Here is a 12,951-nt window from a genome sequence, read left to right on the forward strand (position 1 = left end):
TATTTTCACGGGGTTGTAGCGTCGATCATTGGTCCCTCAACTGGCTCAGAGCGATGAAGCTAAACGACGAACGTGGCCACTGGTAGACGGCGCACTGGATCTGCGATCAAGCTACTTTGATCGCGAAGGGATGCTTGTCAATGCGACAAGGGTGCTGCCATGCATGATGCGTCATGAGAACTCGGCTGCTGGAACGAGATCGCACTTGCTTGCGGGTGATGGTCGCTCTAGAGAGCTGCTTTCAAGCTAGCAGCGTTCGCGAGAGGCTACGCCGAGGCTTTTTCTGAGGCTCCCTCATCGAAGCTGGAGGTAATGGGATACTAGTACGCAGGATGATCTGGTGAGCGCTCATGCCATTCTCTAGAGAAGCATCTACGTTGCGACCATCATTTCCATTTCCAACAAACGAGCAATGAAAGCCAACACAGCCCAGCATGACGATGGTCGCTGACGCATTATGTTGCCTCTTGATCCTGGACTTGATGAGCCGGATAAAGCCACGTGGCAACGGGAGTGCTTGGTGTCAACCGGATAACGTCGGTGCAGGTTCGCTCTTTGCGGTCGCCAAACGTCCTCGAAGAGAGAGTATGTCCAGTGAGCTGGCTGCTGGCGCAGCGCAGCAAAAGCTTTCTCGACGCCTAGTGCGAGGTCAATGAACGGAACTCGACTTGAATAAATCCTGGGGGATTCTTCCTCGGTGACTATTTGACCCGTCTACTAGATCCATGTATTACTGTCCCATTGCAATCATGAAATAGTGTCGTACAATGCCGACGACCATACTGGATGGAAATGGATATCAGAGCCATGTGCAACACTAAATCCTGTCATTTATGCGACACGCCCTTCCAGAAGGTCTTGCAGCACACTTTCTAATTGGTCGAATGATGCTACAGCGCCAGGCTTCGCACAGTCTGCAGGCGCTCGAGAGCCTCGAGAAGAGCCTCGGATCGCTCAAGCTCAAGCGCAGCAAGCTCCGCTCCAAGCAGGCGGGTCTCAGCGACCAGGACGCCTACGGCGCGCAGCTCTACGCCAAGAAGCTCGCCTTGCTCGACGCCAGCGTCGATGACCTTCAAGCGCGCAAGGAGGACGCCTTCCGCGTCGAGTTCTTTGACCCGGAGAAGATTCCGCTGGTTGCCGCCGCGTACGGCGTTGTCAAGGTGCTGCAGGACTTTGTCACGAGAATGACACCCGCGACAAGCGCGTACCTCGAGCAGCGCGACGAGACCACAGGCAGCACACCGCTCCTCGTGGCGTGCGGCAAAGGCTACGTCGACTGCGCCAAGATCCTCATCGCGGTGGGTGCCCTCGTCGGCGCCGTCAACAACACGGGAGCCACGGCGCTGCACTGCGCCGCAGCCGCCGGCCACCCCGAGATCGTCCAGCTCCTCCTCGCCGTGCCGTACTTTGACCCGTACGTGCGCAACCAGCGCCAGCTCACGGCGCTGAGCGTTGCGCGTATTGCATGCCTCGAGCACGACCACTGGGCGAGCTTTGAAGAGTGCGCTCGGCTTCTGGAAGAGGTACAGAGTTGCATATACTTGCTCGACCTCATGGCAGTAATCGGGAACTAGCGCTGCAGCCTCTACCGCGGATGGCTCTACGAGAGCGTCGAGTCGTCGGTTGTCAAGATGCCGCTAGGTCTCCGCCCGTGGAAGCTGCGGTACGCACCGTCACGCCCACGCTCTTGCGCTCAACATCGCCTAGGTTTGTCATCGTGCTGCGCACCGACGTGCGCTCGACGTCCCTTGAACTGTCTTTTTTCGACGCCAAGCAAGGCAGCCGCCTCCCGCCCGTGCCGATGTGCTCGCCAAAGCCATGATAGGAAGCCTACTAACATAGACGTGTAGCTCGACGGTCGTGTACAAGCTTGGGACGCCAATGGTGATGCCAGGCACGCAGCGACCGTTTGGTAACAAGGATCATTCGTTCTACTTTGCCGGCGCCCACCGAACGCACGAAGACCAGCCCACAGTCATGCGCAAGCTCGAGTGCGCGGCCTTGGATGCAAATGGCTTGGCGTCGTGGTCGACCTTCTTCGAGACCTATAGCGTACGTCGACATATCGCTCAACACTATTGACGCATGCCTCTGCGTAGACGACCAAGGACGTCCCCGACACTCTGCTCGTGCCGCTCGCTGCAGCGACACCGTCCCCACACGCCACCGAGACCCCTTCTGTGCTGCAACAAGTGCCCCGGCGCTCCCGCCGCAGCCTCTCGGAGCTGACGTTGTCCGAGTCGAACGCAGTAGGACATGCTGCACCGTCCACCGCGGCGACGCCGTCGGTGCTGCAACTGCCGTGGCGAAGCCGTCGCAGCCACTCGGACGCCAAGTCACCGGTCATCGAGTCGTCGTCCATGCTCCAAGTGCCGTGGCGCCACCAGAGCCTCCCGGAGCCAAAGCAGCTAGCTCTGCCCGAGCCCGAGGTACCACGAGACGTTGTGCCGTCGGCGCCGCTCTTGTCGCCGGTCAACGAGGCCGTTGCCGCCAGCGCCCCGCCGTTGGACGAGAGCGGGTTGCTCGAGGCGGGCCGCCAGCGCGAGTGCGTCGTGTGCTTTGACGGCCCCCAGAGCGCGGTCTGCGTACCCTGCGGACACAACGCCGTCTGCATGCGCTGCGCCGACCACCTGCTCGCGGCGCCCGTGAAGCAGTGTCCCGTGTGCCGCTCGCCGGTGCGCGAAATCATCCGGCTTTTCCAATGCTAAACTTTAATTTAACCTACCCCTTCTTGATTTCGGCCTCTGTGTCCTGGAGAGAGGCCGTTCTCTTGGTGACGCAAAGACTTTGCAGACATAGCGACGACGGCAATCTTCGTCTTCGGCTTCAGTCGCTGGGCCATGGCGAAGCTGCGTCTCACTCTTCTGTCGCCGACCGGGTGTGAGGCTGAGCTCCGTCAAGTCCTTCAGCTGTCGCGATGGCAAAGGTACGCTGTTTGCCGAGCTCCTCGAGACGCTGGCGCGACCGAGGCGGCGTCAGCAACGGGGTCGCTCTCTTCCACTTGATGATGCATCTCGGTGAAGAACCAGCTCGACGTCAACGCGACTGGAAAGAGAAGAAGGGGACACACCGACGACACCCCACACCTCGTGCGCCTGCAGCAGGACGCATCCACCGACAAGGCGTGCCACTCTCGACAGTCTCACTGAGGCCCAAGACCATCAGTCGTATCACGAGTACCTCGCGTGGTCAACGACGACCTAACCCGCTCATCTCTAATACCGCAGGAGCTTACGGAGGGTCTCGCGCATTGATCGCAGTGCGTTGAAGACGGCACCGAATTGCATGCGTATGATTGGCTGAAAACGGCGAGGACAAGTTGTTGATGGCAAGTATGGACAAATTGTCCTCTTCTTGTAGACCACACACAATGTAGCTGTCATACATCGTCGTCGTTTAATACTGCGGATCGTGTGCGCTGAGCTCGATCGAGCCGCGGCGGGACATGGACCGCGTGCGGTGCAAGACGAGGCTCGCAATGCTCTCGACGAGCGCGTCGTCATCGGTAGACGTCTTCTTGGCATCCAAGCTGCTGCGGCGGTCCCCTTCGCAAAATGAAAAGCCGCGAAACGTATCTCGGTCGCCGCCAAACTCGGAGCAGTCGAGGTCCGTGGGTGGGAGGCCCGTGAATTCTGCGTCAAAGTTGCTCGTGTCCGTCTCGCTGCGAATGACCGGAATCATCGGCGGCGCGACTTGAAGCGCCACCATGGCGTTCCAGTCAATGCCCTAAGACCAAGCAAATCATTAAACCCAAGTAGACTTCAAAGAAGAACCTTGAAGAACGGGTGCGCCTTGAGGGCTTGGACGCCGCGGACAACAAACATGGACGACTTGCCGGCGCCGAGACGCTTGTCGACGTTGCGCTCGAGGAGCGACTTGAGCAGCGAGTGTGCATCGGACGACAGCCACTTGGGCAATGCGAGCTAGGACCCATCGCACAGCTGGTATATGGACAAGTTGTCTACCTTGGCCGTGAGGATTTTCTTATGCAGTTCTTTGCGGTTCTTGTTCTTGGTCTCGAACGGCGACCGCCCAATGAGCATCTCGTACGCCAGCGCGCCAAGCGACCACCAGTCGACGGCCTGCGTGTAGCCGTTGCCGAGAATCATCTCGGGCGCCTAGCCAATGTAGTTTAGTTAGTACTTTAGTGCATCGACGAGTGATTGAGGCGGCGGACCATGTACTCTTGCGTGCCACAGAACGTAAACACTTCGTCGCCCTACAATGTTGTCGTCATGCGTCTTGAAATCGATAGACGATCTGTACATCGTTCACTTGCTTGGCCAGACCAAAGTCTAAATCTCAATCGTTGGAAATGCTGTTGAAATCAGGTGCGTGTACCAGTGAGCTTGACGTGCCCCTCGGCGGAAATGAGCACATTCTCGGGCTTGAGATCTCTGCCATTTCGCATAAGGTGACGAGCGCATACATCGCGAACGCACCGATGGATGATGCCCTTGCTGTGCAGATGCTCGATGGCCAAGACCATCTCTGCAATGTAAAACTTGGCTTTGGCCTACGCACAACCTAAGCATCCGACATGTGCGTGGACTCCAACCTCCATCAAGAGGCCTTCCTTCGCCAAGTGCGAAAAGAGCTCGCCGCCTGGTTGGTACTCCATGATGAGGTAGACCTACCCCGATCTAGTTACAAGGACATTTTCGCATCGTCTCCGCACCTTGGAGTCGGTTTGAAAGGCGTATTTGAGGCCAATGATGAACGGGTGGCTGACCTAGTACACATGACAGAGTGTACACAGATGACAACCAAGTACTTTGGTCATGATCTCGCGCTCCGACTTCATGTACTCGACGCTGTTCATTTCGACCAGGAACTGCTTGCTGATGATCTAGTCCAAACTAAACCGCGTGCGTAGGCTGCGAAACGGAGTACCTTCATCGCATGCATGTGGCGCGTCGCCTTGTGTCGCACCAAGAGCACCTACGCAGCAGCATGCCCTTTGCAGCCATCGTCCTGCAGTCAACGCACCTTGCCGAACGCGCCCTTACCAATGACGCTGAGGAACTCGAAATCGTCAATGGTCGTGCCCGACGTCTTCCTGCACATGCTCACCACATGCTCTCAATTCAGCAGCGAGCGTACTTGGGCGCGGCGCTCGGTGGCGTCATGGGCGGCTCGGACTCGGCTTCGGCACACGGGCTCAGCACCGTGCGGCCGCCCTTGACGCATTCCTTGCACGTCGCCCGCGCCTTGACCTTCTCGAGCGCATGGAACCTGCATGAGCCATGGGCATCCACCTCGCGCATGCGTCGCCCTACTTGTTGAAGCCCTTGGTCGTGAGGCACTGGCAGCAGAAGGGCATCGCGTCGTCCTCGCCGCAGAGTTCGGATTATTGCCGCTTTTTGTCACACGCATCCGGATAAACCAGCCATCCGGATACGATCGAATCTATTTTTAGCCTGCCAGGCAATGGCACACGTCCAGCAGCATGCCAGCCCGGCGCGCAGATGACGCCTGAGAATGCATCGGCGCGCTAGGTAGATGCTACATGAGCGCGAGGTAGACGCTATATGAGCGCAAGGCCGACGCGCGTGCCAAGGCGCCTCCACTTCAAGCAGAAGTAATGAAGCGGATGGGCTTGTTTCTGGCGCGTCGACACAGACAAGTCGTCTGGAACCAGCTTGAAGCGACCTTGCAGTAGCGTCAGTCGCCGTGGGTGCGACAGGTCGTGTTGCGGCTTCTTTGACCTCTTCTGGCCAAATAGCTACGACCAAGAGTGGACGCAAGTGGACGCAAGTTTTTATGTAATTTTCAAGTACGAGGTCGGAGCGACCTACACGCGACTGCTGGTTCGCCGAACACCGCTGCTGTTGACTTCGCCGTCGTCCTTGCCCTTGGCACCGTTACTCGGGCCGCGTGGGTTGTTGGTTCGTGTTGAAGCCCGCCGCGCGACGGTCTTTTCTTCTTTGGCTGCGTCGTCCTTCTTGCCGCGCTTGGGTGCTGCCTACATGAGCAACTTGCGTCAGTGAGAAGACTAGAGTCAATGCTGTACCTTCTCGGGAGCTGGCTCGGGCTTGGTGAGCTTCCCGGATCGCGTTGTCCGGCGCGGTACGACCTCACTGCTGTTGGTATCGTTCTCGTTGTCGTCGTCATGGTCGCTGTCCTCCTTGGTGCTGCTGCTCGACGGCTGCGCTTCGGTCGGTGACTCGTCGTTGCCAGACTTGATGGGCGACGACGGCCCCGCCGACTCGCTCAAACTGTCGCGGCGCTCCCGCTTCTTGCTGCCGTTGATCTTCTTATGCGACTTGTCCTTGGAGGCTTCGCGCTCCTTCTCCAACTAGACGCCAAATGCTACGGTCGTCAACACGTACAGGAACGGCGTGCGTGTACCTGCGACACGAGTTTGTTGATGGACTCGAGCTGGACGCTCACATGGTGCTGCGCGTCCTTCTTCTGAACTAGGTAGAGCCGAGATCGCACACGAGCGCCCAACGATTTCTATACCTTCGGACTGGCGCAATTGAAACTTGAGCCGCTCAATCTCGCCTTTCATCTTCATCATCTCGAGACGGTCGTTCTCCCATTCAACAAGGTCCGAGGGCAAGCTGGCGCCGAGCCACTGCATGTTGGCACCGTCGCCGTTGGGGGCCGCCGCCACGGTGAAGCCCGGCAGCTCCCTACGCAACGAGGTACAGCGTTGGCAATGCCATGTGGGACAGGGCGTACCCAAGGGGGCTAATGAGCAGTGGCATCTCGTACGGCGTACCCGGCAAGCGCGAGCCCTTGAACGGAATCAGTGTCTTGCGCTTGGTCGTTGCCACCGTGGTCGCCGACGTCTTGGCGCGCTTCTTGGGCGGGTCGGCGTCGTCGTCCATCTTGTTGATCTTGGCCTCCACCTTGCTCGACTTGGCGTCGCCGTCCACAGCCTCGTCGTCGTCGTCACCGTCGTCGACTTCGTCGTCGTCAATGTCCTCGTCTTCGTCCAGTGTTCCCTTCTCGACGAGCTCCTTGAGGGCGGCTTCAGCGTTTAGCCACTCGCTCGCCTTCTCAAAGTACTTGGCCTTGAGCGCGACCTCGTCCGGAGTGAACGATAGCTCGTCGGCGTGCGCGTGCTCGACGTCGTCGATCGCCATCTCGACTTGCTTCTCATCCCGCATGTCGACCGTGACGTGCTTGGCATCTTCGTCGATGGCTACAATGACGCCCTATCGAAAGGGATGAGAGGGATATTCGGGAGGCAACCAGGCACCGCACCGCTTCGTTGGTCGCCGTGCACTGGACGAGGTCGCCGACCGCGAGCGCCGACCCCGTTGTCTTGGCCACGTCGAGTTTGTGGTGTCGCAGCACCGCGCGAAGGCGACTCACTTCGTGCTGGAGCTTGAAAAGCTCCTCGCCCCGTGCGTCGAGCTCGGTCAAGATATCTTGCATCGCCGTGTTGCGACGCTTGGACGAGAGCAAGCGCGAAGCTGCTTGCGTCGTCTTCTTTCGGATCCGCAGCATGACGCGCTCTTGGTCCTTCTCCTCCTTCATCATGAGCTCGATCTCGTGGATAAAGGTCGTGCGCAGGCGAAGGTAGTTGTCTTCGAGCTCGAGACGCTCGCGCTTGAGCGCCATGAGCTCGGCTTGCGTGAGGCGCACGGCCCGCCGGCAGATCGGCAGCGTCTCGATGATCTCTTCGGCGCTCATGACTTCGCGACCCCGGCTGCGCTTCTTCGTCGGCATGGCTTTGTTTAAATACAGGTTGGCGAGGTGCTGCTGCCGGCGTCGCTGCAACGAGCCCGCATCCTCGGCCTCATCGGGCGCCGCCGGATCGATCTCGGGCTGCTTCGACATGTCCTTCCACGCGTCGTTCGAGCTACGGATCTCGTCGAGGAGATGCTCGACCTCCTTGACGTCCTTCCGCACCTCGCTCTTGTTCAAGCCCGCGACGCCTACGTCGGCGCCATGAGCTTCATGCGCCAGGAAGCTCCCATGCGGCGACGTCTACCTGGGATGTGCTCCAGCGTCCGCGACCAGATCTCGTCGTCCATGCTCGTCGATGGCCGCCCCGACTGACCCCACACACCCCCAAAAGTTTTTTAACGCGAGCGATGCCAAGTCGCACTAAGTGCGACCCGATCACGTGCGGGTTCTATTTTTGGCCGCTGCGATTGGCCCATTTTTTCGACCGCCACGAAAAAAATCGACGCGGGGTCATAGAAACGCCGAGTCATTTTTATAAAATATCCCACTCTAAGAGACACGGCCTGTGATTGGCCAGAGATTTGGCCAATCCGGCGACGCGGGCGTGGCGCGCGGCCCGCAACGCCTCCATATCGATGTTTCAAGGCGACGCAAGGTAGCCTCAAGAGCTCTCTACGCCTTGTCGCTTACGATGGCACGAGACCATGCGCTTCCAGAGAGCTCCATCAGCATGCATGTGCTAACGCCATTATGCATCCTCCTCGATGGCTAGTCTCTAGCACACGCATATCCTCAGCACTTCGCCAAGTCCTCGTCCAGCTCCGTACGTGTCGACTGGTTGATGTTGCCGCTCGACCCACGACTGCACTAAGCGCATGGCTTGAAGACGCAGTCATTGAACTCATAGCACTGTTTCGATACAATGCTGCCCGCGATGTCGCTTCGATCCGGATAAGTCGTGGCGAGTCTCGTAGCAGCGAACGACGAGGCTGTTGCAGCGAGCAACAGTGCACGTTGACGCCGGACGCTCGGAGCTGCATCTTGGCGGGTGGCTTGGCTCTAGTGGCGCCTGCCACCCAGGTACAAGGATCAATCGCGAGCCTTTCTACTTAGACGTTTTGAACGGTATATCGAGATTCAATCGTCCACACTGAACCGTCCTCTGGCATCGTCCTTATTCCACTACACTGTACTCGTAAAGAGAACAAGTTGTCTTCCTTTGCTAGTCTTTATTCAACCTGAATACCCAACGACTATTATAATAATGTCGTTCTCGACCCACAAGCCGCCGGCATATGCTATGCGACACGCCGTTTCCCAGATGTGTGCAATCGTCTGTTTTGAAGCGTGTGACCGTGAGCGCTGTGAGCTCCGATTCATACACTTTGCGAATGTACAATTATGGAACAAAAAAAGACGATATTTACCAACCCTACTCGGCATTCGCGTCTGCGATCAAGCCCATTTTGAGTTATTAGCAGCAAAAACTATAAAGTGCGTTGAAGAACCACGGTTTCGACGTCGAGTCACTACGGTTTGGACTTGGCCTTGGTCGCTTTCGTCGACTTGCGGTCGGTGGATTTGGCCGCCAGCTTCTCGTCGAGGGCCTTCTGCAGCAGCTTGCGCTTCTCCTTGGCTTGGTACGAGTTGCTCTTGACGGCCGACGACGCCGTCTTATGACGCGCTTGTTCGAACGCGCGCACGGCCGGTCCGCACCCGTGCACTTCGGGCAGACCGTGCGTATAGCAGAACTTCAAGTTGCAGAACTTGCACACGCTGCCCAGGAGCGTAATGCGCTGCGCGCACGAGCCAAAGGTGCAGACGTTGGCTTGCGTCGCGACGCGGTCTAGAAACGCCAAGTCGTCTTCGTCCGGCGCCTTGTCCGCGATCGGCGCCACTTCGATCCGCGGCGGTGCCTTCATTTTCCCCTTCTTTTTCGTTTTGGAAGATGATGTCGGTGCCGCCAGCGCCTTTTGCCGAGCCACCCGCTCCTTGTGCAGGTCCTGGAGCAGACTGTTGGCGTTGGGAGCTGGCTTTGCCTCGTCGTCGCCAAGATCGTTGGGCTCACTGTCGCTGGACGAGTCACCGACAAGCGCACCAAACGCACTCGACGTCGTTGGCGGCGCCTCGTCCTCCGACTCGGACTCGTCGTTCGCCGGTCCGTGCCCCGGGGTATCGACTGGCGCTGGTGGAGGTGTCGCCACGGGTACCGAGGGCGTCGGCACCGACGTTGGGGGGCTATGCACCGACGTGGCGGGTGTCGACGTGGCGGGTGTGGGAACACTCTTCTTCACATGCGCCGGCTTGGTCGTCGGCTTGGCCAATGGTGTCGCCTTGGGTGCTAGGAGCTACCGTCCAACATGGTCATCCTGCAAAGGCGACGACGAAGCATACCTCCTTTGCATCTTTCTTCAGCTCAGAGAGTAATGCGTTCGAGTCGAAGGCGTTGGCGGGCGTCTCGTCCAACGTCGTGCTCAAGTACTCTTCCGCACTACGGTACTCGCCATGCGCTTCGAAATGCTCCATCTAGTCACCATCAATCCAGCGCCCGTCGACCATGATTAAGATACCAGCGCATGCAGGAACGGGTGCTTCCCGATCGTGTCCGTGTCGCACACCAGCGCCACGTGGCGCTTCGCACGTGTGATCGCCACGTTCATGCGGCGGTCGTCGGCCAAGAACCCGACCTGCTTCTTCGCGTTGCTGCGCACCAAGCTCATGACGACCGCCTCCTTCTCGCAGCCCTGGAAGCCGTCGACGGACCGAATCTCGAGCGTCGGAAGCGTCGGCAAGAGGAGACGCTTGAGCAACTGCACTTGGGCGTTGTACGGCGTGATGACGGCAATCTCATCAGGGCGCAACCCAATGTTCAACAGCGCGTGGACGTGCGCGGCGACGACGTCGGCCTCGCCCGCATTCGACTTGGAGATGCGCAATGCCTCGTGCCTAGAGCCTCTCAGTTACAAGACGACCAAGACAACGACGCATACGTGGGTGCATCGTCGACGTCTTCGTCGAGGCCGCAGCCCGCCGTGTCGAGCAAGAGCAACGTCGGCGCTGTGAGCTCGGTCGTGTGCGTCACATGCGCCAAGTCCCCGAGCTTGCGCGTCGCCACCGCGTCGCTACTGGCGAGCTTGCCGTCGTACATCGCATGGGACGACCAACTCGAGATGGCTTCGTGCATGCGGTACTGCGTCGAGAGCATCTTGACGACGCCCTTCGTCTTCTCCATGCGCGTAATGCGGTCAAAGAGCGTCATGTGTGCCCGCGCTGCCACGTCCGACTTGATGGTCGGCGGCAGCTGCAGATGGTCGCCCGCAAGCACACAGCGCTTCCCCATGAGCAGCGGGATCCAGCAGCTTGCTTCGAGCGCTTGGGCGGCTTCGTCAATGATGACGACATCAAACACGAGGTTGGCGAGGAGCTTGGTGGCGGCGCCGGCGTTCGTCGCAAAGAGCACATCACTGTGCTCGACAATCTAGCATCATGACGTGGCATGCCAGCGACAAGGAGGACAGAGCGGTACCTCGCGCACGACCTTGCGCTCGCGGTCCCGGATCTCCTTCCGCAGCAGTTGGCATTCTTTGCGCATCGCATAGACACTGGCCTTGGCGCGCTGCTTGCGGGCTTTGGCCATCTTGGTCTGGAGCGCGCCCATTTCCTTGCGGATGTCGGCAATGATGGCCGTGCCGTCGGCTGACGCAATGCGGGCGTCGAGACAGTACTGCAGCACTTGCGGCAGCAGTCGCGCCGGGTGGCCGATGCGCGTGACGCGGAACTTTGGCTTGGTCGCGGCGACCTTTTCGAGGACGTTGTCGACCGCAATGTTGGACGGCGCGCAGACAAGGATCTTCATCTTGTGCTGACTCACGCACTGCGTGATGAGCTCGACGACCGTCGTCGTCTTGCCCGTACCCGGCGGGCCGTGGATGAGCGCAATGTCCTTGGACGCGAGCGCATACTCGATCGCGTCGATCTGCGACGCGTTCATCGGCGTCGACGGGGTGAAGGGCGATATCGGTTTGGTCTGCGGCTCGCCGCCATGGAAGACGCTATCAGAGGAGGACGACGTGAGACGCAAGCAGCCGATGCGAAGAGGTTGTACACGTTGAGGATGTTCATGGCCGGGCCGTCGTTGTACTTGGCAAGCCGGTCGATGCCTTCGTGCAGCTTGCGGTACGTGGCGTCGTTCACGAGCCGATCGAGCCTACATGCATGTGAGCGATCGAATGCTGCGGTCGCGTACCGAAGCGCTTGGTTGTGGTACTCGTCCGCGTTGTCAAGGTCCTCGAATGCAATCGAGATCGCGTGCTCCTCGACCTTGGTCACGATCCCTCGCGGGAGGCCGTCATTCGCGTCTGCCGGCGTAGGCGACGCCGTCGGGACGCTTAGCTGCACGAGGTCGCCAATGCCAAAGTGGTGCGAAGGCAGTTCTCGGTTCTGGCCTTGCGTGAGCAGCAGGACGGTCCGCCCAAAGAGCCCGGTGGTCGCCGATGCCAAGCGGAGATGGAGGAGGACGTTCGGGTTCAGGCTCGCGGGCAGTGTATCGTTCTCAAGCGTAGACTGCGCGATCTCCGCGTCGCGCTCTTGCTGCAGCATGAGGCGCGTCGCGTCGAGCCACCGCTCGAGGCTCATGGTCGGGCGCATTGTCGCTCTGCGGTCGCGATGGGCTTCGAACTACGATGTAAACTTCGATCGAAGCACCGCTCCCTCGAACAACGCTCGTTCCGCGCTGCTTTCTCAACGGAAGAAACCCCGGGAGATATGGGACTGCGTCACACGACTCGAGCGTTCGAGTCCCTTGTCCAATCAAGTTGGCTCTTACGTCGGCTGTGCCCTTGAAGTAATTGATATATTTTAACACTATTAAATATTCTATATTTCGTTTTTTTTAGTCCAGAATTTTTGGGCTACTGGGTTGCTTAGTGCGCCCTGCAACGGACTGGAATGCTGACGTGAGTTCAATTCCCACAATAGCGTGAATTTATGCATTTTTTTTCCCTGGAAAACGGTTTTTGGCGGCCTTGCTAGCTCCATGTTGGCATTTCTGTGAACGGAGGGAGCTTCTTAAGCGAGTAGTGAGCGGTTAGTTTGTCGTCACGCTCGATGTATGACCAAGGAAGTGATTTGCATACTTTTCATCGTCGTGAACGTACGACATGTAGTACCTGTTGAAGGTATGGTGGCGTCCTCGGGATTGGGCAAGACGCTCAGCACCCGTTTTAGCCCAAGACGTTGGCGTCGAAGTAGGCAGCCGGACGATTGTTTGCCTGTTGTGTGGGATCGGACCAGCTCTTTCATCCGTCG

The 12,951-nt window shown here is 58.8% G+C and overlaps 4 protein-coding genes across 5 annotated transcripts; 1 reads left to right on the forward strand and 3 right to left on the reverse strand.

Annotated features, from left to right (window-relative positions):
* Positions 1-878: 878 nt before the first annotated feature.
* On the forward strand, positions 879-2,742 carry SDRG_00123 (hypothetical protein). The gene is made up of 5 exons (XM_008605587.1): positions 879-1,523; positions 1,575-1,663; positions 1,708-1,803; positions 1,851-2,052; positions 2,100-2,742. The coding sequence occupies exons 1-5, from the start codon at positions 885-887 to the stop codon at positions 2,706-2,708; spliced, it is 1,635 nt and encodes a 544-aa protein (XP_008603809.1). The 5' UTR covers positions 879-884; the 3' UTR covers positions 2,709-2,742.
* A 534-nt stretch (positions 2,743-3,276) lies between these two features.
* SDRG_00124 (AGC protein kinase) lies at positions 3,277-5,350 on the reverse strand. The gene is made up of 14 exons (XM_008605588.1): positions 5,280-5,350; positions 5,104-5,235; positions 4,990-5,059; positions 4,894-4,941; positions 4,775-4,849; positions 4,679-4,732; positions 4,559-4,633; positions 4,443-4,516; positions 4,342-4,397; positions 4,267-4,295; positions 4,178-4,219; positions 3,966-4,118; positions 3,774-3,923; positions 3,277-3,726 (listed from the first exon to the last, which is right to left on the reverse strand). The coding sequence occupies exons 1-14, from the start codon at positions 5,321-5,323 to the stop codon at positions 3,397-3,399; spliced, it is 1,332 nt and encodes a 443-aa protein (XP_008603810.1). The 5' UTR covers positions 5,324-5,350; the 3' UTR covers positions 3,277-3,396.
* A 388-nt stretch (positions 5,351-5,738) lies between these two features.
* SDRG_00125 (hypothetical protein) lies at positions 5,739-8,088 on the reverse strand. The gene is made up of 7 exons (XM_008605589.1): positions 7,949-8,088; positions 7,216-7,892; positions 6,688-7,166; positions 6,466-6,638; positions 6,352-6,419; positions 6,014-6,298; positions 5,739-5,965 (listed from the first exon to the last, which is right to left on the reverse strand). The coding sequence occupies exons 1-7, from the start codon at positions 7,989-7,991 to the stop codon at positions 5,795-5,797; spliced, it is 1,896 nt and encodes a 631-aa protein (XP_008603811.1). The 5' UTR covers positions 7,992-8,088; the 3' UTR covers positions 5,739-5,794.
* Positions 8,089-9,027: 939 nt separating this feature from the next.
* Positions 9,028-12,319, reverse strand: SDRG_00126. 2 transcript variants are annotated; one of them, XM_008605590.1, is made up of 7 exons: positions 11,891-12,319; positions 11,750-11,851; positions 11,171-11,696; positions 10,635-11,122; positions 10,215-10,590; positions 10,039-10,170; positions 9,028-9,992 (listed from the first exon to the last, which is right to left on the reverse strand). In XM_008605590.1, exons 1-7 carry the CDS (start codon positions 12,289-12,291, stop codon positions 9,174-9,176), a joined length of 2,844 nt encoding a protein of 947 aa, XP_008603812.1. In that variant the 5' UTR covers positions 12,292-12,319; the 3' UTR covers positions 9,028-9,173. The 2 variants fall into 2 exon arrangements, with proteins under 2 accessions (XP_008603812.1, XP_008603813.1); XM_008605591.1 differs by having other exon boundaries at positions 9,028-10,170.
* Positions 12,320-12,951: the final 632 nt, after the last annotated feature.

This window comes from Saprolegnia diclina (assembly GCF_000281045.1).
Source record: "Saprolegnia diclina VS20 unplaced genomic scaffold supercont1.1, whole genome shotgun sequence".
NCBI lineage: Eukaryota > Oomycota > Saprolegniomycetes > Saprolegniales > Saprolegniaceae > Saprolegnia > Saprolegnia diclina.